Source organism: Podarcis gaigeae (genome assembly GCF_964106915.1).
Source record: "Podarcis gaigeae genome assembly, chromosome: 3".
NCBI classification, from domain to species: Eukaryota; Metazoa; Chordata; class Lepidosauria; order Squamata; family Lacertidae; genus Podarcis; species Podarcis gaigeae.
In genome coordinates, this window is record NC_139680.1 from 23,415,859 (window position 1) to 23,439,754 (window position 23,896).

The following is a 23,896-nucleotide window of genomic DNA, read 5'->3' on the forward strand; positions in this document are numbered from 1 at the left end:
GACTCCCTATCAGCCCACCCAAATGATTGCTTATCTATCTCACCTATTCACTCTAAAGCCTCTGAAAATGCAGAGCCTTGAATGAATTATCCAGGTCCCATAAAAAGCTGAAATGTCAGGAACTGAACTGAACCATAACATCCATTAGCTTCCAGAAGGACATGTAAACACCACTACATTAATGTGGAGTTGGGCTGGTCTGAACCCACATTTTAGTCTCCTAGTCCTTTTTCCTGTTTAAATTGGAAAGGGAGGATTCACTTGTCATCGGTTACACTTGGTTGAAAGTAGGCAAAATAATTCAGTGGAACAAGCACCATTCGATATTCCTAGGTAAATAGGTCATCGACTGTTGTCTTTGACAACAGGGATGGAATTTTCCACTGGGACGCACATTATAGATGTAAAGTATCTTTCCAACACTATTTTTTTTAAAAAAAACTTTCTGTAATCTTTGAGGCATACTCCCCTATCACAAGAGTATTTGTGTTTGCCCCATGCTTAGAAAACAGTGAATCCCATCAGTTTTTTACTTGCCCCATGCTTTCTATGTACATGTCAGAGCAGTTTTGCCTTTGCCCCACTGCTTTCCCCTAGAAAACCTGCTATTTGGTGATAAATCAGAGCAAACGGGAATCCACAGAAAACCCGATTGCCTTTTGCTCCAATTCAGCGCTAAATTGGCAGGACAAACGGAAGTATGGAAGAGCCCTTACTCCCACTATTCTCTCTAATGCACCTGTTTCCTCCTGTATATCTCTGTTCTACTCTTCTAAATTTTATGTAGAATTTAGTTTTAGTATTCTGCATCTCTCCCCCCACCCCAATTAACTTTCCTCTCTATCCCCCATACTCTTTGACAGGTCTGTGAGACTTTGCTTTTTTCCCTGCATCTGTTTGATGATGGTGTTACCTGCCCTAAACCAATTGGACAGGGTGGGCTATGGTGTTAGAATATGTTTTCAGATAAGATTGCTAAGTATTTTGTAACCCCGCCCCCTCTGTCTTATGGTAATAGGTGTACATATACAAAGCATCTGAATGGAACACACAAAGCCTATTTTAAAAGAAATATCACACCGATTAAAGCTTGGTTAGATAAATGAAGCTTTTGGAAATGGCATCTGTGTTTCCCATTAGGTAGCAGTTTACTATTCCCTATTCAGTCTCCACTGAGCATAATATACTTTTGGCCATGAATCTAAACACATTCTGTGCCAACAAAACAATACAGGTTTTAGAGTGCCAGTGGGCTTTAGCTCTTACAACTTGTTATTAATACATTCTTCTTTCTATGCAAACTGTACAACTTTGCCTCTTAATCAGACTTTGAAGAAAGTACCCATATTATAAAATTGGAACAGTACATTTCTCCCTCATTTCTTAATTGAAACAGCCTCCCAGTGTTGGTGTTGAAACAAGTGTAAGATGCTATGCACCGGAATGTGCATTTGAGAAATGTTTATAGCATGCTCAATTTCACCAGGAAAAGTCTGCTGTCAATAGGATGGTGATTCATCTTCTGTGAAGTAATATTGGAAGGAAAGTGCTAATACTAAAGTGTCCTTGCTTCACAGCTGTGACTTGCCCCAGCATTGAGAGCCTGCTCTCAGAACATGTTGTCTGGAGACTGATTTCTGGGTCGGTGAATGAGTTTGGCACACAAGTCATGCTGAGTTGCAGCCCTGGCTATTATTTAGAGGGTCAGAGACTCATGCTGTGTAAAACTAATGGAACATGGAGTGATGCTGATGAGAGACCAGTGTGCAAGGGTAAGAAACATTTATTTACACAGTGCTCAGTTCTGTCCAAAGATACAGCTTCTATTTTTCTACCAACACAACTTAAGTAAAGGAACTAATATCTGTTAATAGCTTTTCTGAAATATTTGAGGGCAATCCATCAAGAAGGTATGCAAACCTCGTTCAAATAAATGGGCCCTGTACCAAAACACGGCAAATGTAATCATACAGGGTTATATATAATGTTGTCCTACTGCTGACAGGCAGTTCTTTCATCCAGCAGAGGTTTCTGTGGACAGAACATGGAGGTAGCCATTTTTGCTTAATATTCCCCCTTGTGTGTCTCCTCCGTCTGATCTAGTGGGTTGGGAGATCATTGAGAACAGTGTGGGAGGAAGTCTGGAGGTTCTGCAGGAGAAATGAGGAATTTGTGCAAATTGCTTTCCTCTACAATCTGCTCATGGAAGCTGTTGCTGTATCGCGAATGGAAGACTTACATTGGAGATGGCCTGTTTTTTTTTTTTAAAAAAAAGTTATGTTAATTTATTTTCGAGTGATAGCAAATATTTATAAATATCTATGTCAGTTTGCTAGATGCAGTGTTCTAGAGCCCTGTACATGCACCAGTGCATACAAGATACAATTGGGCTCATGCACTTTGAGTAGAGGGGGCAATTTCACATGCATTAAGAAATATACATGCCTAACTGGGTTTTGTTTTTTTTAATTGAAATGAACAAGGAAACTCTTGAGGATGTGAGAAAGGGCTTCATATGCAGATCAGATCTTCGCATCTGTAAGAGTAGTTTGTATTGTACATATGACATGCATCATTTAATTAAATGAATTATTTGTCCATTCTCAAGAGCCTTTATTCAAATAAATTCATGTATTCATTGTTCCTATTACAGATTAAATTAATTGTGAATGGTGCCCATCAATTACATTCAACTGTAATTAGACAAACAAGCTAATTAACTATGGATTATCTGAATATCGAAGTAATCCAGATCAGTCAAACATGAGCTGAGCAATCTATTTGATCTTCAGAAATTAAAATTCATTAAATATTTGAGGCTGTTAAACTATTTATTACTATGCTTCTGAAAGATAATATAATAAAAACACTACAGATTACATTATTCATTATGTAAGCACAGAGTGCTATCATCGTATGTAGTCTGGGATCCAGAGAGTCACACAGCTGGTACTGGGCACACAGGGGATTTTGGACTTGGGAGGCTGCTGCTTAAGAACCACATGTCACAGAGCCAGTTGTCTTTTAACCCGGAGGAAATTTCAAAAACTGAGTGTGACGTGGTGAAACAATCTACCGCTCAAAATAAAAATTAAAAACCCAGTTGTGAATGCTTCCAAGTTTTCAGTCATGTGTAAAATAATCCAGTTGCACCTTGTAAAGTGTTGGCAAATAAAGCGTGGAAGGTGGTTTTGAGCTGCCGTACCAGAAAAGCTGGCATATCAGCATGGAGGTGAGAATGCACATTATACCACTTCTGTGCTGCTTAAATTGCCTCCAAGTCACAGTTACGCAAAGAATCGCACTCCATCTATTGTTTCCATTACTTCATTGTTTATTGACTATGTTTCTTTAGTGTGTTACTAAGCCCAAGTGTTTTCTTCCAGTAGCTTTGTACATAATTGCTTGGGTCTCACTGTAAAGCAGGGGTGAAGAAGCTCAGGTCTGGGGGCCAAATAGTCTTCCAAGCCTCTTTGCATGGCCCTCAAGACTCTCCACGCCCTCAGGCCTTGCTTGTTTATTGGCCCTGCTTGGCATTCTCTTTGAGTGTTTTTGACTGGCTGGAAAGTGTGTTTGAACTCTGATAATGCTTCTGGATTGCCTGGATGGAAGATATAGAAGAGGGTATGAGGGTGTGGGGATGTGGGTGGCGCTGTGGGTTAAACCACAGAGCCTAGGACTTATCAATCAGAAGGTCGCAGTTCGAATCCCTGTAACGGGGTGAGCTCCCGTTGCTCGGTCCCTGCTCCTGCCAACCTAGTAGTTGGAAAGCACAAAGTGCAAGTAGATAAATAGGTACCACTCCGGCAGGAAGGTAAACGGCGTTTCCGTGCGCTGCTCTGGTTGGCCAGAAGCGGCTTAGTCATGGTGGCCACATGACCTGGAAGCTGTATGCCAGCTCCCTTGGCCAATAAAGCGAGATGAGCGCCGCAACCCCAGAGTAGGTCACGACTGGAGCTAATGGTCAGGGGTCCCTTTACCTTTACTATGAGGGTGTGAGTAAAAGCTAGCCCACTCACTCTGTCAATGAATTAAGTAGGAAAAAGCAAGCAAACTATTTGAGACATCTGGATATTGCCTTAGAGAACTTACATTCAGTAGGCATGAACCACTTGCTTTTCTTGCTCCCGTGCAAGGTATTGGAGCTCCCTGGGTCTTGAGGATTGGAAGTGGCCTCTAAGCTAAAGAGAAATGAGTGGTTGTGTGAGTGGGTTTGTTTCTCTGGGGCAACCCAATCAGATGGATGGGATACAAATAATAAATTTTTATTATAGTAGTAGTAGTAGTAGTAGTAGTAGTATTCTCTGGGCCCCCAAATGACTCTAAGAGCCTCTTGCTGCTGCTGTACTGTAAGTACTTTATTTTCCCTTTTCAGTTATTTCCTGTGGCAGTCTTCCATCTCCACCAAATGGTAATAAGATTGGAACTCTGACCGTGTATGGAGCCACAGCAATATTCACCTGCAACACTGGCTATACCCTAGTTGGTTCTCATGTACGTGAATGCCTAGTGAATGGACTTTGGAGTGGCACTGAAACTCAGTGTCTCGGTAAGTACAAATTGCAACAGAAATCTAAAACCCCAAAAGGCAAATGTCATGTGAAGGATATGAGTTTAGTTTTGTAAATTTAGTTCACATGATTTCAGTAAATGGTATTGTTTGTATTGGTAACTTTTTGTTACGGCTTGAGGCACTGATTTCTTGAGCACATGTGGAAGGAAATATATTTATAAATAGGTTGGTATTTAAAGGGGATGGATTCTTTATTTATTACTCAAACATCTGAGAGTTCCATTCTTAGTGGAATCCTTGGAAAGGATCTCAGTTTATAGTATAGCACCCATTGTAAACTTTTCTTTTCCAGCTTGCTGCTAGAAGGCAAAAACTCTTTCCATATTGGCCTCAAACATTCTTTATTGAGACTGTTTTAAGGCCAGGTAGAATATAGGGACAAAGCAATCACAGGATCCCCAACAAGAAAATTACACTGCACATGATATTTTCACAGAGTTAACAGGAAACCTCAGAGAAAACATAATCCCAAGGAACTGATGTTGTTTCTGGTTTCAAAATACTGTCAACAAAGAATACAGAGCAAAAGGTGGTGTTTTTTTGTTGTTTTTTTTGGTATGAATTATTTCTATCACCAAAGTTGGCATCTTCTAAAATCTATATTAATAAAACTACAGCCATTAGTATTTAAAGAGGAATTCCTTTATATTGAAAACTGAAATTATATATATATTCAGTTCAAATGCTCATTTCCAATTTTAACTTCACAAATCAGGAACTTGTCATTACCTTAGAAGCATGTTACAGCTCAGAAGTTATATTTTTGAGTCTGACCTCTTGCCCCTACTGCTTTGATGTTAATATTTTCTGCCTCAAAATTAATTGCAGTTGTCACTCATTTCAGTTTGGATGTATAGCTCACAAAGTGGTTGTTTAGATTTCAGTGGTGAGTAATTTAATGAGGGAAAAATCTGAGCATGTTCAAGCATTACTCAATATATACCCAGCCAATACACTTAAGAGTTATTTTATGAAATAGTGCTAATATGTGTGTGTTCAGGAGTTACAGGTACATATTTGCAACCATTTTAATACAAAACATTTTGTGCAGTCCTATGCACTATTGCCCTGTATCAAAGTACCATTGAAATCAATGGGGTCTGTGCATGGTGTTCTGACTTTGCACTAATCTACAGTCTGTTACTGTCAATTGGAATTTTGTCAAGTGATCTTTATAACATTTTATATCCTACCTCATGCATGCATAAATGAACAGAAGTCCTAATATTTAAAGCAATTATGCACTATAAACTATAAGGGTATGCACTGTAGATCCTGCTATAAGCTCCATCTGGTACGCAGGCTGAGACCCTACCTGCCCGTGGACTATCTCGACAGAGTGCTGCATGCTCTAGTTATCTCCCGCTTGGAGTACTGCAATGCACTCTATGTGTGGCTACCTTTGAAGGTGACCCAGAAACTACAACTAATCCAGAATGCGGCAGCTAGATTGGTAACTGGGAGCAGCCACCGAGACCACATAACAACAGTCTTGAAAGACCTACATTGGCTCCCAGTACATTTCCAAGCACAATTCAAAGTGTTGGTGCTGACCTCAGTCCAGTATACCTGAAGGAGTGTCTCCACCCCCATCGTTCTGCCCAGACACTGAGGTCCAGTGCCAAGGGCCTTCTGGCGGTTCCCTCGCTGCGAGAAGCCAAGTTACAGGGAACCAGGCAGAGGGCCCTCTCAGTAGTGCCACCTGCCCTGTGGAACGCCCTCCCACCAGATGTCAAAGAAAAAAACAACTACCAGACTTTTAGAAGACATCTGAAGGCAGCCCTGTTTAGGGAAGCTGTTAACGTTTAATAGACTATTGTATTTTAATATTTTGTTGGAAGCTGCCCAGAGTGGTCTGATGGGTGGGGTATAAATAATTTTTATTATTATTATTATTATTATTATTATTATTATTATTATTATTAGGCAGCCTTGCATAAACACAGGTATTTATAGGCATAGATAATTTTCACACACAAAGCTTTTGACCCTCCAGATGTTGCTGATCTACAGCTCATATCATTGATACTTGCCCTGTACCTACCCTACTTAACCAATTAGTGGCTGTCTTCCATTACATTCCTTAATTGTGTTGTGAGTTCTCACTGCCTTGCATACACAGAGAGAAATCACAGAACCAAAAACTTCTTCTGGAGTCTGGTCTGCTAGGGTAATTTCTAAGGAATTAAGTAGTCTACCAGGAAAAATTAAATTTCTAAAATAATGTACTGTGCCATGTTTCCAATCAATTCCACCTTATCTAGCTTGTCCCCCCTCCCAATCTCTTATGCATACTCATGTAATAAGCTACAAAAAAGAATGATTAGATTGACACAAAGTGTTTAATACTGAACACATGTACTTTCTCCCTTTGGTAGAACACAATGTAAAATTAAAACTGAACCCCTGTTGCTTTTCTGTAGTGTTTTACCAATGTGGATAAAGGCATTGATAATGGGAGGAAGAGACATGAATGAATTGAAGACTATAAGAAACTGCACATGCAAATCAGTCTTTGCAACGTTTAGAAATAAAAAGTGGAACAATGAAGGTTTCTTGTTACATCTGTTCCAGGATCATGTAATATGGAACACCAAAATCCAGTGAGAAACTCAGATAAGGAGAAGTTTGGAAGCATCCTTAAAGTTTGGAAGCTCTCCACCCTATTCCCTATTGCAAAGTTTCCAAAATATGTTTATTATTCACCAGCTCATTCTGCTGTCTTTTCATGCTTTCCTTTCAAATACCTATAGGGTGCCCAACACTGCCATTGTGCTTGTGGCTTTTGATCTAACAGAAGTATCCACTAATATAAGAAAATGGTTTTCTCCAATTTCGCCTTCTCACTTCAGTCCCCTCCAAATATACCCCCCCCCAAAAAAAAAACTATTCCAGAGTCTTGGTGGCCCTTCCATAATAGTTTGGCCTAAACACTCAGTGTATGTTTACTTTTTTAAAGGGAGGTTAGTCCATGCATGTCGCTTTGGTGTAAAAGTTTAATTATTGCAGTGAACTAATATCGAACCAGTCCATCATTTTATCGCCAAAAAAATCCTGAAAGCATGGTTTATAAAAATAGATTTCCAACAGCCTCTTTAATATACTTAGGGCTAATTTGGCTTGATTGGGAGATTACGTATATTTGGTGTTTTATTGCCTTGCTTCTTAAGTTTGTCAGCTGTAAGGGTGTTTAATTTAACTAGGTTCAAAATGACAGGAAATCATTACATCCACCAAGTGACATGCTCCGTAAATGAAATGAATCACATGGAACATGCACATGGGCTGTTAAGGTTCCTTCAGAAACAAATAAGAATGGCAAGTTCCAAGTTAGTACTACCTTTCAGCCAGCCTGAGATCTCCTATGTTTTAATAAATCTGACTTCAATTAAAAGCTATTGCATTTCAGCTTCTCATTTTCACGTCTGCAGGAACAACAACAACAACAACAAAAATCAATATAGGATTATCCGAGTTTAGCATCAACATATGTACTTTTGTTTCCATAGAGCTGAATATCAGGATACAGATGACAGTGCTCGCAATTCACTGTGTGTGTTTAGCAATCTATGCTCCCCGCTTCCCAAATGTCTACTTTGCCCAAGCAGCACAGATGTGGGAATAGGGCAGTTTCACAACCGCCTCAACATGAGGAATCTCTCATGCAGAAGCCTGGATTATTTCTTTCAATTAATTCGCAAGCTGGAAGAAAGTGCATCTACCGTTGTCACGGCCAGTTGCAGAACAGCCTTGCAACCTGCACCAAGGGGCCAAGCTTCAGCTTTTTAATAAATTCATAAGAGCATGTTTGTTGAAGAGTGGACTGTAAATAAAGGACAAATGAATCAATAGCAATGTTTTTCAGTTTTGCAGATATACCTCGCGGGGTGCTGAGGGCTTAAGGCAATGTTTTTGGTTAACATTATTCTTGTTGACGATGGACTGCCATGTGAGCTGAAAGTGAAGTTTGTGTTCTTTTCTTCTGCCCCCCCCCCTCCATTTATTCTAGCTGGACACTGTGGTTCTCCAGATCCTATTGTAAATGGCCACATTAGTGGAGACGGCTTCAGTTATCGCGACACTGTGGTGTACCAATGTAACCCTGGTTTTCGACTTGTCGGCACGTCTGTTCGGATATGCTTGCAAGACCACAAATGGTCTGGGCAAACACCAGTTTGTGTCTGTAAGTACCACCTTTCCCAGTGATCTATTCTTCTCTAAGTAATAGCAAGCTGATCAGCTCTTAGATGGGTAAGAATGATTAACAATAGCTGGTAGAAAAGGATGTGTACACATAACTGCCTTCAAATGCAGCTGGGTGTGTTCCCCGAATTCAGATTGCAGTTGGTTGGGGGACACACACATCAAAATGAAGTATTTAATAAGAAGCAACAGGACAGGTGTGGGTTGTGATTAATGGGTACACTGCTTCCCAACCCAGTGGTGGGAGTGTTGGGATTCACAGAATCCAGTGTGAGATAGCAAGTCCGCAGGCTTGAGTTTGCTAGCTGATGCAACTGCAGTACTTTCTATGGAAGTGCTGGGTCAGAAAGACTCAGCAGTAATGTGCTGTCAGTTGATTGGCTGCCATCGGTTTAAAGGGTGGTGTAAGTAGGTGGTGTAGAAGAGTGTGGTCAGAGAGAGAGAGAGAAAGATAGAAAGATCTTCCTATTTTCCTTAAGTTGCAGCCAGGTACTCTGTTTGACTGTATGAACTGCTCGTGTATTATAGCCTGTAGATTTTTGTATATATATAGCTCACAATAAATGTACTGCACTGCACTGAAGAACCTGGAACTCTGAGCATTTCTGCCAAAGCACCACGGAGAATTCGCAACAGGGAGTGCACTGGGATTCAGAGTACAGTAAATGGGAGTGGGTGTACACAGCACAAATCCAAGCTCAGCTTTGCATGATAGTATTGGTTGATGCTGCTGCTTTAGCACCAGGCTTGGAAGCAGTATCATCAGTCTCTTGCCCAAGCATGTGGCCTGAAGTCTCAACCCTGATGTCTATTCCTGTGCTCTCCTGCAATGCAGAGTCAATAGCATGTGATTAGGCTGCTAAATGTACCTATTACCATAATTCCAAAATGTCTTAGGAGAATTGGACAGGGTTGTTGTTTTTTTGGAACTAGCGGGAACTATGAGCTAGAAGAGCCAAGTCCAAATCCTGGCTTACACATACACTTAATGGGCAACGCACACCGTGCCCGTCATACTGCAGGGTTCATAGCACTAAACTGCCTTACGTGTTTGTTGTATGGCTTGCTGGAATAATGTATGCTAAGTACTCAGAGTGCTATACTTTTTAATGTCTTGTAAAAGACATGTAATGTTCATCATTGGTTTAGAGACTACCGTAGCAGGATTATATCATAGAACTATAATAGGTTTGAATGATAGACATTTTAATAATAATAATAATAATAATAATAATAATAATAATAATATTTGTACTCCGCCCTCCCCGGCCGGAGCCGGGCTCAGAGTGGTAACATCATATAAATAATACAATATATTATTTATATGCTGTTATATTTTAAAACTAGAGCGTGTTTTAAATTTGCTATCTTGCTCTTTTAAAAACTGTTGAAGAGCTTCCATGATTTTGTGTCCTTTTTATGTATGTCAGTGCATATTTTTTTTTAAAAAGTAGTTAATTCAGTAAAATATGTTTTAGTTTACCAGTGCATATGTTCCTCATTTTGTGTATAAACCAGGAAGGCTAAATATTAAGCTTCTTGATGATATTTGAGAAACTAAACCAATAACCGTATAAGTGTTGGTTTTAGAATCTTGGAGATAAATATGTAAAATTGTTGGAACAGGTGTGTTCTTACCTGTAGTAATGTAAATGATACAATTATCCTGAGCTTGAAAAGCTAGGTAAACCCGGTCCAAATCTAGCTCCGATTCTGTGTACTTGTTCCATGGCTCCTTTTCTACAGTTGCCACTGTAGAAAAAGGGCATTCCATGTTAGGAGCAGGATTGTAAATAAAACTACCGATATCAACATGTCATTGTATGATTTCTATGGTGCAACTGCATTTCAAATGCCTCACACGGATAACCACATTTTACTGGTGCCATAACCTGGCTATAGCCAGGCCTTGTTGAATAATTTTATCACATTGAACTCAGTTACGGCAGTTTTTAAATGTGAGCTGTAACAACATTATTGTAAACACCTTAATATTGCAAATAATATGCAGCTGTTGCATAAAGGCTACTACGGAAAGAGGGAACAGAAGAAGATTACATTTGCCATATTTTTCCAATATGCCTTTACTTGCAAACACAACAATTGCAGAGTGTTGATCTGTCAAGAGGTTGGCAATGTGTGACAACAATAATGATGATGTGGTAAGACGAGACACAAGGGCTGAGACCTTTTGTTTCTGGAAGGCATCACAAAAAACAGCATCTGTCAAGAGTAATGAGGGGTGTAAACCGGAACTGACTGAGTGCAATATGCATTTGCCGAAAAGGACAATAATCTAAATACAAGCGTCCTTCCTGCCACAATTTTTACAGACAACCTCAATTTTGCATTGCAACAGCATACCACATATAATCTCTCCTGGCATCTCACTGAATTGTAGGATTCATGGTGAAGAAAGTGTCAGGTAACAAAACCCTTAATATGTTATTAGGCAAATTCAGATCACTCAGGAGGACAGATCACTCAGCAGCTATCAGTTATGAAAGCTAAAGATGGAACCTCCATATTGCAGGGCAATATGCCTCTGTTTTCTAGTTTACCACCACAAACAGGATATAAATATCATTATCATATCTGCTTGTTCTCCTGGACAGCTGGACAGAGTCCTTTTGTTACATATTTAAAGCATTCCCAATTTCTAGTAGTTTTAAGAAATAGTCTACTTTTAGAATTTATTTCCTTTTAAAAATAGCTCTTACTATGCTGGGGAGTATACTAGGGATAAGCCCTTTGAGATGCACAACTACACACACAAGGAGGAAAAGTTGTTAGATTTCCAAGTCTACACAACTTGTAAACCACCAAACCCAACACAACCCACCAGCCATGTATGGCAGGCAACCAGAAGTTCTTGTTTTTGTTTCCTGTTTGGAACTATAAAAATGGCAGGGGGTGTCAAACATCCAGCACAAATAATAATATGCCCTCAAGGTAGGAACTATGCTGCTTATGTGCTCTGTATAGCACCTAGTATGGTGTTGGCACCATATTTATATCACATAGATAGTGGTGATTGTGGTGAAGTGAAAGACAATGTTGAACTTTAGTCTTGTGGCTGTGTTTATCTCTTGTGAACTGTATTTGATGGGATGATGACTTAATAGCTGTCTCCTTGCGACCTGTCACAGATAGGGAGAACCACCACTATGGTTTATCATTTTCCCATTATAAAAATCAAGGTTGTTATATGTACAGCGCCCACATAGTCCCATCAATTTCTTCCAAACGAGCGCTATAAGTTGGCTTTCTGCCTGGGGGGTGGGCGGGGAGCCATCACACATCGACTGTCAATAAATTGGATTTCTGATCACTTTTGTTCAACCACCATTTATGGCAGTAAAAATAAATAAATCTGCATGATCTGCTAACTTCCATTTTTCACATTTCAGCCTTGGCAATACAGTCTGATCCAAAAGGAGCTCAATTACTACCAGCTGTTTGTTTGTTTGTTTGTTTGTTTGTTTGCTTGCTTGCTTGCTTGCTTGCTTGCTTTTAAAAATGCTATGCCTCCTTGAATATATTGCCCATCAGTGCAGGCTATATTGCATTCTAGATCCCTTTGTTCACTCATATGGAGTTCCTGTGTGTATCAGCTTCCACTTTACTTGGGTGCAGCCATTCTATTAATATTTTCCTGATTCCTCCTTTAAAATCGATGGGGGAAGCCATTGCAAATGGGGTTGTTCTGTGTGTGCATTCAACCCCTCCATACGCAACGTATTTTCTGGATCGAGGCACCAGAGTGCATAACTCGTTGATGTTCTCTACGTGCCCTTCCCAAAAGCTTGCAATCTGTTCTGTGTTTCCTTTCAAAAGCAATCACGTGTGGCCACCCAGGAAACCCCGCTCACGGAATGACCAATGGCAGTGAGTTCAATCTGAACGACGTTGTGAACTTCACCTGCAATACTGGATATTTGCTTCAGGGCGCCTCCCAAGCACAGTGCCGGAGCAATGGACAGTGGAGCAGTTCCTTACCTACATGCCGAGGTAAGATTTTTTTATTTTTAAAAATGTACAACTGCTCTTCCTTGATAGTGTGATGCAGTTGGAACCCTTCCTACCACCCTTCCCAGTCATTTTGGAAATTTGTAACTAGAAGAATTATTTCCTCTGGAGAAGTCTAACCTTTTTGAATATAAGCTGTTGCTGCTTCTACAACTGCTTCTACTTCTATCCAGCCCCCCCCCCCGCCCCCCCATCAACCTATCACCATCTTATGTGGGCAGATATCACTATTTAATTAATAATAATTGCACAGGTGCTAATTTGGTACGGTGGTACCTCGGGTTACGAACAGCCTAGTTAATGAACTGTTTGGATTACGAACCAAGGTACCACTGTATATAAACAGTATTGTCATTGCTAAGCAAGGTCAAACTTCCTCCATTGAGTAAGCAACTAGAAGCTGCTAATTTTGACAAATTTAGCTATTTAGTTAAGCTTTAATGCCACTGGGTGAATTCAAGACAGGATGGCACATTTCAGAGAGCAGAGTTGTTACTTAAAATGCCATCTCTGAGCTGGGGTCATGCGCATACCTCCACAAAATCTAGTAGTCCAGGGTAGTAGAGAAAATTCTTGTGTGTATTATAGGGTTTTTCCAGATGAGGGCTTAATTTGCAGAAAGGTTGCTGAAATATCACAAATAGCTTACGCACAATAATGTGCTTTCTTTTTACTCAGAAATTGTAAATCTGGATTAAATTGGGGAGGCATTTTGGTGCCGATGGTGTTGTTTTGGCATTGTAAAACTTGCATTCATGGGGAGTACTACTATCACAGTAAACACACATCTGGAAGCCTCTGTAGTGTATATTTGGAGACAATACTCTTTTGTAGTAGCACCATGTTCCTTGCAACCTGTATAAAAGACAGCAAGCCCTCATATAGGTATAAAATCAGGCACATACCAGTAATTGCAACTTAGAATGCCACCCGGCTGGTGCATACAATCCAGAAAATATTTTCTGTAATACCTAGCTCATAAGCTGTAATTTTAAATCTTTATGGGTTTTCCAGTTGTTGCAAACCATTTGGATATTTTTTTTAAAAAAATGAAATTGTAGTATACAAATGTTTTAATAAAAATAAATAATACACTGATAACTAAATAGACACATCAAATGCTAACTTTCAATAAGAGAGAATTCCCGTCAGTACAAGTATTTAAATAGGGATGGGATATAGTGGTGGATAATGGGTAAATATGAAGAGTTTGTGAGGATCAACTCCTTTGCTTCCTTGTTCCTTAGAATAAGGGCACAGCAGTGCTGAATTTCACCAGGTACCAAGTCTCAAAAGAACAATAATATTTGACTTTGGCATCAAGAGTTTGAATCCATGCAAAATGAGGTTCGAGTGTCAACAGGGCAGATTTAAACGTCCTTCTTTCTTTATTTCTCAACAGACTAAATTCAGATTGCCTGCATTTATTTCCTATGTAACTCTTGGCACCTGTCATTGAGAGAAAGCAATCTCCTTCTCTCTTGCCTTGATTTACAACTGGGTCCCTTGGGTGAAGGGCAATCAGGGAAATCAGCTAGTACAGCTCTATATTTGAAGCAGCTTAAATTGAGGCCACAATTCATTCATTCTCCTCCCCCCCCCCCCCGGTAGCCTTAAATATATATGTATATGTAAAGAAAAGTGCTTTGTCCCTTAGATCTAAAGGTATATTTCATACAGTTGTGGGAGTATCTTCTCTCCTGATTTTTGCCACTCACTCAATTTAGGTGTGGGGCAGGGTTGGCAAGGTATCCTTGGGATGAATGTGAAAGTTCCCCAGTTCCCCAAAACTAATTATAGTGGGCTACTTCTATGTATGAGTAGGAACTACCCACAAAGCCAAAGCCGGGCTTCTTTAATTGGCAGGTCAATATCATTGCAATCTGCAGTTATGACAATTAAAAGCTGGCGAGTGAAATAAAATGCAGAGCAAAAACCATTTACAGTGGTACCTCGGTTTATGAACTTAATCCGTTCCGGAAGTCCGTTCTTAAACCAAAATCGTTCTTAAACCGGGGCGTGCTTTGCCTAATGAGACCTCCCGCCACCGGTACCCTTCCACCATTCGGATTCCGTTCTTAGACCGAGGTAAAGTTCTCAAACCGGGACACTATTTCCGGTTTTGCGGAGTTCATAAACTGAATCGTTCTTAAACCGGACCGTTCTTAAACCGAGGTACCACTTTAGTTGGGTAGGCTTCTTTCTCATTTAACAACTTAAGTTAAACAAGTCAGTTGAAAAAGTTTACATACTGCAGCCTGACAGTCACTAATGTTATGAGAGTTCCCCCTGGTATAGGGATAAAATTACCAGATGAATATGAGTCGTAGTCACAAAAAGGTGAAGCTGGTGGTTCACTGGGGCAATTATATGTGTGTGTATGCCAAGCCATAAGCAGTCTGAGACAACAGCTCTAGAGCAGTGTTGATTTGCTGACTAAAGAGGTCAAGTGTTAAAAGACTTGGACCTTCTCGGGGGGGCAGGGCGGGGGATGGAGACAAATATTAAGCCATAAACCATCTTTCTGCTTTGTTTGTCAGTGCCATGATCTCTATAGACAGTATTTCCAGGATTTTAATCCTCTTTTCTAAAGACAAGTAACTGAATAAACAAAGGATTTCACCTTCCTCTTTACCCGTTAGCTAACAGTTGTTGAGGATTCCACCTTTTATGTTCTGCAGAATTTCAGCTCAATGGCAAAGTAAACAGGTAGTGTCTAGGTAGCCTTATACAAGTCTCTGGTCACCAGATTTTACTGTTATTTTTTTTGGGGGGGGGGGGACCAAACTTCTGAATGCTTGCTCTAACTGATTACAGAGAGGACTGAAACATACTGTTTTTTAGTTTCTGCTGTAAGCTTCTGGTCCTTGAATGAACAGGTTCACAACTCCTACAGCTTGAGGTTTTCTCAATAGTTTGAGTTGGGCATTGGAAGAAAGCAAGGCTCTTGTGCCTTTAAGCATCCTTTTCTAGCATGAAAATATATCCATGGGGAGGAAATTCACTTTTTGACACTCTGTCTATTAGATATATTATTATGTACAGTCCCTGGTTTATTTGGGGGCCTTCCTCCCCACTCACAAAATAGAGTACACTTTTGCATATCGCACAAAATGTATGCACATTTTATGTACATTTTTGCCCTCCTTTCCAGGTGAGGTAGCCCATTCCACACACAGGTGTACTAAATCCGAAGCACTGCTGTGTACACTTGCATTTCACTGAAATCAGTGGGGCTTGAGTGTGCCTAATTCTTGTTTCGCTGATACATCAATACCTTCCTGATTCCCAGTGTGCGGCTTTATTTCCTCTTCCTGTCCTGTGTGCTGTGAGTGTGTCCATATGCTCCCAACTATCCTATCTCTGCTTCTTACTGCTTCCCTCATTTCTCCCTCCACATCATTTGCAATGTCATCCAACCTCACCATTGTTTATCTAAACCAGGCATCCCCAACTTGCGGCCTTCCAGATGTTTTGGCCTACAGCTCCCATGATCCCTAGCAAACAGGACTAGTGGTCAGGGATGATGGGAATTGTAGTCCAAATCATCTGGAGGGCCGAAGGTTGGGGATGCCTGATCTAAACAAATACCATCAATGTTTTAGCCTTTCTCCTCTTTTAAGTCTGTCACTTACCACTACTACTATTTATGGGTCTTAAACCTTTACTTCGACCACAGCTTTCTCTGTGCGAAAGTGTAAGGGATCATACCACTTCTGTGCCGTTTTAATGCACACGACACTCTTGGTGCCAAATAAAAACGCCGCAGTCATCAAGTTAACAGAAATTGTATATTTCTTTGCATATTTTCAATTATGTAAAGCTTTAGTGATTGGCTATGGAAACCCATCCACCAGCAAAATGTTGAATCAAATGTATTTGGCTTTAATTAATGGCTGTGGGATTGAGCTTTCAGCAGCACTGAATTGTACATTGCATGTCATGAATATTTTCCTTTGGATTTTTCTATTCAGTAGTGAAAAACCTTGTATTTCAGTGGTGAACTGTTCAGATCCAGGCTTCGTGGAAAATGCCGTTCGCCATGGGCAGCAGAATTTCCCAGAGTCTTTCAAGTATGGAATCATTGTGGTGTACCACTGCAAGAAAGGATTTTATCTTCTTGGATCATCTGCTCTGACTTGTAAAGCTAATGGTTTTTGGGACAGATCATTGCCCAAATGTTTGCGTAAGTATGCAACAAACTGAATTTTTACTTTATTTTTTTCACCAGAAGGCCAGGAAGCATCAGTTATCACCGAAGTGCATGTAAATAATTGATTTAACAATGTCGGTATGCTGAATTTTGTCCTGCACTCGGGAGAATTTCCTTAACAAGGTATCTACTGTTGTGTGCAATAGTATACCAGCCATTACCAGGAACAGAAGGTCAACACAGCTGATGTTTTTTTTCCATACAATTTTCCTTCTCAAACCCAGAGCTCTGGTTGAGAACCTACCCAAGCTCAAATTTAAGCTATGTGTTTTTGTTTACTTGTTTTTAAAGACCCAGATTTCTATGGGCCTCGATTTAGTTTGCTTAGTTAAGATTTTAACTGGCTAAAATGGTTTTGTGAACGTCATTTTGGCCCAGGTAGGAAGAATTGTAGAACTATATCATGCCTGGGCCTACCTGTAGCAGATCTGTTTCATCACAGTTTGAATCTGCTTCTCTATTCGTTTATTTCCTGCACTCCAAGGTTTGTGAAGAACAGATGAAAAGGGCACCAAGAGAAACGAACAGCAATGATTCATTCATACAAATGCATGTTTATTGTGCCGAATTGTAATGTTATATTTATAAACCTTTACAAGGCTCTATTGCTGTCTTTCAGAAGATGCTAATCCTATTTTTCCGCACTGTAGCAATTTCTTGTGGACACCCTGGAGTCCCAACCAATGCAATTCTGTCAGGGGACAAATTTACGTATGGATCTATAGTTCGCTACTCTTGTACAGGAAGTCGAACTCTCATAGGAAACTCTACTAGAGCATGCCAAGAAAACAGCCGCTGGAGTGGAACTCTCCCTCACTGCTCAGGTACCTTTGAAAGCATTGACTTAATGTGACCTTGTAGCTGAAATTATTAAAACTATTCCCTTGCAGCAGATTTTAATGCAAGTGAAGTTTAATAAGTCAGATTTTATGCTCTCAGTTGCTCTTTGGTTAGCCGTTCACTCCCATTATAACAGTGATTTCTTTTAACAACTTTTTGTATCTGATGATCTATTGCTGAGTCCATCTATGGTCTGTAGGGATACATGTTGTCTCCAAAGTTTCTTCCTTAACCCAGCATCCATTTAGAATGTGTTATATGGCTCAGTAGGGACACATAAGGCTTGCCGATCAGAAGGTCGGCAGTTCGAATCTCCGCAACGGGGTGAGCTCCCGTTGTTCAGTCCCTGCTCCTGCCCACCTAGCAGTTCAAAAGCACGTCAAGTGCAAGTAGATAAATAGGTACTGCTCCAGTGGGAAGGTAAACGGTGTTTCCATGCGCTGCTCTGGTTCGCCAGAAGTGGCTTAGTCATGCTGGCCACATGACCCAGATGCTGTCTGTGGACAAATGCCAGCTCCCTCGGCCTATAGAGCGAGATGAGCGCACAACCACAGAGTCGTCCGCAACTAGACCTAATGGTCAGGGGTACCTTTACCTTTATATGGCTCAGTAGTCAATAACAAGGAGTGCCTCTAGATCCTAAGGATATTCCCTCATTTTGGAAGATCAAGTGAAGTACACTTTTTGTATACAGTGGTACCTCGTGTGACGTACCATTCCCCTTACAAATGCTGCGGGTTACGCACTCTGCCCCTTGTTGTGACCTTTGCCCCAGGGTGTGAGCGGAAGTCGCAGTCCGGCAGCACAGGAGGCGCTGTTAGAGAAACCGTGCCTCATGTTACGAGCGGTTTCCTGTTATGAGCAGACCTCCGGAACGGATTAAATACGTAACACAAGGTACCACTGTATAGACATATCACTAATGTTTGTATCCTTCATGCTGCTGTTGGGCATGATTTTTCTTAAGTTCAGTTGGGGTCTTCATGAAGCCATAAGAATGAGGAGAGAAGATGATCTCAGCAATGAGTGGATTGTATGTTTACTGGCTCTGCTAGGTTTTTTTTTTTAAGCGATTCTCATATATTATATGCATTATTATATTTATATACACTCCAGGTTTCCTAACATAATCAACAAAGCAGTGCATATAACTGCATACAAATATTTATAAAATGATACTGCAGAAATATAGTACCAGATGGGGCTTGACTCTCGTCCATGTATTATATGTATAATATATTTATTTGTGCATATAATTAGTCTGGCTTTGAAACAAAAGCAAAAACACATTCTACATGCACTTTACCTACACAGGAAAAAGGTTATGGGCAGGCACACCTTCTTTCTAGCCCTGCATCTTGAGCAAAAGAGTTCTGACATTGAATTTTCAGCTCTTCTCTGATTATATTCAGTGTGACATAGACCTATGCTAACTTAAATTATAGTTAAGTCTCTGTTGCTCAAACCCGTGTTTGGTAGGCAGACTCGGCCTATTGTGGCTCTTGGGCAGGAATATTTGTTTGATGCCTTGTGTTTTGTAACGTGCCTTTGGGCCAATTGACACTAAACTGTGCTGACGCCTCCTGATAATGACCCTTTTGATACTTTGCATTTACAGGAAACAACCCAGGATATTGTGACGATCCTGGAGTGCCATCCCATGGGTCCAGGCTTGGGGATGAGTTCAAGATAAAAAGCCTGCTACGTTTCTCCTGTGAAATGGGTTATCAGCTGAGAGGTTCCCCAGAAAGAACATGCCTCCTTAATGGATCTTGGTCTGGCTTGCAGCCAGTATGTGAAGGTCAGTCAGTGGTTCGAATCCCCATGATGGAATGAGCTCCCATTGCTCTGTCCCAGCTCCTGCCAACCTAGCAGTTCGAAAACACACCAGTGCAAGTCGATAAATAGGTACTGCTGTGGCGGGAAGGTAAATGGCATTTCCGTGCGCTCTGGTTTCGTCACGGTGTCCCATTGCACCAGAAGCAGTTTAGTCATGCTGGTCACATGATCCGGAAAGCTGTCTGCAGACAAATGCTGGCTCCCTCAGCCTGAAAGCGAGATGAGTGCCACACCCCATAGTCGCCTTTGACTGGTCTTAACCATTCAGGGGTGCTTTACCATTTTTTTTACCTTTAATACAATACTATATAAACAATATTGTAGCAAAATGTGCAACGGTCTTAAAAAAGTATGTAAGTAAAACAAAATAATGGAAGTATGGTGGTCTGCTAAATCATCATTACTGTTGTGGATTTGAAACTGTTTATCTCTAAGTTGATCATACTTATAGCAGAACTTAAGTTTGCTGTATTGTGAATCTTATGGAAACTTTCTGATGGAAAGAAGTCTACCACATTCTCTTAAGTACCATCCATTAGGGCTAGGAAAAAGAAAACACAACCAATAGTCTCACAATATCTTAAAAGACATTGTTCCAAGCTGGATGTGGCTACAGGCTGCCAATTACTCACCCGTGGTTTAATGAAAAGTTTATTGTCTTTCCTAAGCTCACAGGCAATGTGGGGAAGGCATTTGCCTCAGGAAAGTGAAACAGAATCCAAGAAGGCCTGCATGTATCATAAGTTAAGAATAAGAGCTGCAGGCAAGTTTTGATCTGGATTCACATTTTGTCCTTCATTCACCTTTCTTCTCCCTGCCATAAAACCCCCCTCAGTACACACACAGGTCACATACACAAGTGATTATGAACCTCTCCTATTCTAATTTATTATAAGCACCTGTTCTCCTTTCTAGCCAGTAATCCATCTTCCCACAGCTTACAGCTTGTTTTTCACCAGCAGAACGTTTCACCGTTCTTTCATATATAGACTTGATGTTGTGCATTTAAATACCAGTGTTTCTGTGGGCATTGTTGTATGAGTTACTACAAAGTGCATTTTGAGCATCCTATGAACTAATTCGAAAGAGAACATAGAAAAGGCTCTGGTTGTACACTGTAGCTAATATGGGTTGGGTTTTTCCCTCTTTTGTTTTACATTCATATTAGGAAATAATTTTTTTTATTAAAAACTGATTGGCGAATGATGTGAAAAATGCCAGTTCAGTTAAATGCCTGAACTGGGACTAAACTGATAGTGACCTATTGGCTCAAATTGTATTTGTGACTGCATGCACATACATATGCAATTTGCACCAAAAGAGGGGTTTCTTCCCTTACACAGATATCTTTATTGCTGTTGCTACCAATGTGGATCATCCATTCTAATATCCACCTGGAGACTGAGTTAATTTAATCTTCTGAACCTTCAAGCTCTTAACAGAAAAGCTGATTTATCAAAAATCCCACTGAAGGACCTTTTGGCTCAGTCTTACCTGACATGACTCAGGTTTAGGCAACTGTAATCGCAAGAAACAGAATGAATGTTCACTTTTCTTCCTTCACAGCAAAACCATTTGCAGGGAACCGTACTTGAGCCTGTTTTCAATACAATAGGCTTGAGCTGTAACCTTTATGAGCAAATTATATTAGGAGTGAGACTGTGTGAAAGGCAAACTGCTGTCTAACTGAAACAGATAATCTCAAGGAATACTGCAAGGAAAGTGAATTCCCCCTTTAATGGAGAATTCAGTTTTGCAAAAACCTAGCATTTGAACACTAACCACTGGTTTCACCTTGTAAAATCACCCCAGCTATTTCTGGGGGCAAATTGGTGCAAGTTCTCTCAATGCATAGTTAAGACTACATCTTTAAAAAGAGGAGATGTCTGTGAACAAACATCCTAGTGCTTTGACTACCTCCCACCTTTAATTATTTCTCCCCCTCTCTTTTTGTGCCCCATTTTTACTAACACATGCAAATGGGATATATTGTTACCTTGTGCCAATAATGAAGTAGAACGGTAAGATAAGCCCAATATAGGGCATGCCTATTTTGATAACTTCACCACAAACTAAACAACTGAAAAGCTTTGGTTTCCCAGGGTTTGTCCTGTGTCAGTTTAAAGGAGAAATCAAATTTACTTTATTTTGCTTTCCCTGTCTTCCCCACTTTTGACAGCTGTATCTTGTGGCAATCCTGGGACACCAGCCAATGGCAAGATAGTCTTCAATGACGGAATTTCATTTTCTAGCTCAGTCATTTATGCCTGTTGGGAAGGTTACAAGACTTCAGGACTAACTACGCGACACTGTACAGCCAACGGGACGTGGACTGGCTCTGCCCCAGACTGCACAGGTTGGGAACCGACACCCTGTTAACAATATGCTTAAAGACTGAAAATAGATGTGCTATCCTTGTAGAAGGAAGAAAATTGTTTTCTTCAAAAAAGGAGGGCACAGTAAATTATACTCTTATTCATCTCCACATATGGAGCCTGGTCCTAAGTATGTTTGTTTGAAAGAAAATTCCATTGAGAATGAAGCTTACTTCCAAGCAAGTTTGTTTAACTTTGCAACCATAGGTTACCTCACCCTTATATTTGCAGTCAGTAAACTACACTGACATTCTGGCACATACTCCCAAGTAAACATGCGTAATATGATTGTGCTGTAAGGCTTATTTTTCTGCAAGCACACCTATATGGCTGTCCTGCAGAGAAATTTCTTGGTCCTACCTGTAACGTTTTTGAAACAATGTACATGAAAGTAAATTGAGTGAATTACCTTTTTGACTCAATACAGTATACATCTATGAATGCTTAAATCACATACCAATCAAAAATCTTCTTTGTTGGCACTGTTTTGTCTTTTATCATTAAGCAACATGGCTTCTGAGGAACAGCAGTTTTATAATCTGAGGAACAGCAGTTTTATAAAATTATCCTTTCTGTTATTTCAGTCTTTACTGGAAACAATCCAGATTTGGGATTTACAGTGTATGCCTGTGTAATGGGGGACGTGTTACCTACAGAGTAAATCAGAAAAATACATGCAGTAGAACTCCCAAAATGTATAATAATGCAGGAAATGTGACTTAGAGTTTGTACAGGTGTGTTTGTGCAACATTTACATAGATTTGGGCAACAGGGGGCTTCTTCAGTTTGTGAGCACAACTCGTTTTTGAGGATCAGAACATCTCCTAATCCAGTAACATTTCTTCTACGCATGGTAGAAGCTATAGATGCACTGTTAGAAGCCCCTGATTATATTTGCACTTCAGGAGCACATGCCTCCACTTTGCCGTAGACATACACAGAAAAATGCATTTTTAAAGCTTCATTGGTTTAGGAGTCACATTGAGGTTCCTGAATATAAATGTAAACTTGCATACAGATCCCTAGGTGATGTCTGTTGTTATATCTGTTTCTGCATGTTGTGCGCTTATGCAAGATATAGTTTTATTATTTTTATATTTTAAAATAAAACATGTTTCCTCTTTGTGTTCTAACCCTAGTGATCAGTTGTGGAGATCCAGGTGAATTATCAAATGGCATCCATTTTGGAAGGGATTTCACCTTTAATAAGACGGTCACCTATCAGTGCAACCCAGGGTACCTAATGGAACCTGTTGGTGCATCCACCATACGCTGTATGAAAGATGGCACCTGGAACCAGACTAAACCCATCTGCAAAGGTTTGGGCTTTAATTAGCTGACAAAAATTCAAGTTACAGTTTCTCAGCTTAACCGTTCTCAGAAAAAAAGTAGACTAAAACAAGAGTTGTAGTCCAAAACATCTGGGTGGCACCATATTGACAAAGGCTTATAAAGACGTCTTGTTCAGTTTTTACATTCCACCCCCGATAAAAATCTTTTCTTTTTTGTTTTCATTAGCTATCACATGTGGACCACCACCCCAGGTGGTGTATGGAAAAGTAGAAGGCTCCGATTTCCACTGGGGATCAAGTCTAAGTTACAGTTGTGCTGATGGGTATCACCTTTCCAATTCTGCTATCCTGTCATGTGAAGGTCGAGGAGAGTGGAGGGGGGAGATCCCACAGTGCCTGCGTAAGTTTACTAAGATTAAATTGTTGATAAAATAAAAACCATGGTGCAATAGTCATGTTTGGGAGAACTATGAGATGCTATCATGTAGGACCAGAAACTGAATGTTCTGGGCTGGGGAAAAACACAGCCAGA

At 40.3% G+C, this 23,896-nt stretch overlaps 1 protein-coding gene across 4 annotated transcripts in view; it reads left to right on the plus strand.

Moving 5' to 3' along the window:
• Positions 1-23,896, plus strand: part of CSMD1 (CUB and Sushi multiple domains 1) — a 949,787-nt gene that overhangs the window by 885,855 nt on the left and 40,036 nt on the right. For all 4 annotated transcript variants that reach the window (XM_083729648.1, XM_083729649.1, XM_083729651.1 and 1 more), the window contains 10 exons: positions 1,578-1,772; positions 4,376-4,549; positions 8,583-8,756; positions 12,614-12,787; positions 16,803-16,991; positions 17,669-17,842; positions 19,477-19,659; positions 21,877-22,053; positions 23,212-23,391; positions 23,591-23,764. In XM_083729648.1, coding sequence (XP_083585774.1) covers positions 1,578-1,772; positions 4,376-4,549; positions 8,583-8,756; positions 12,614-12,787; positions 16,803-16,991; positions 17,669-17,842; positions 19,477-19,659; positions 21,877-22,053; positions 23,212-23,391; positions 23,591-23,764 — 1,794 coding nt within the window. The remainder of the gene's footprint in view (positions 1-1,577; positions 1,773-4,375; positions 4,550-8,582; positions 8,757-12,613; positions 12,788-16,802; positions 16,992-17,668; positions 17,843-19,476; positions 19,660-21,876; positions 22,054-23,211; positions 23,392-23,590; positions 23,765-23,896) is intronic.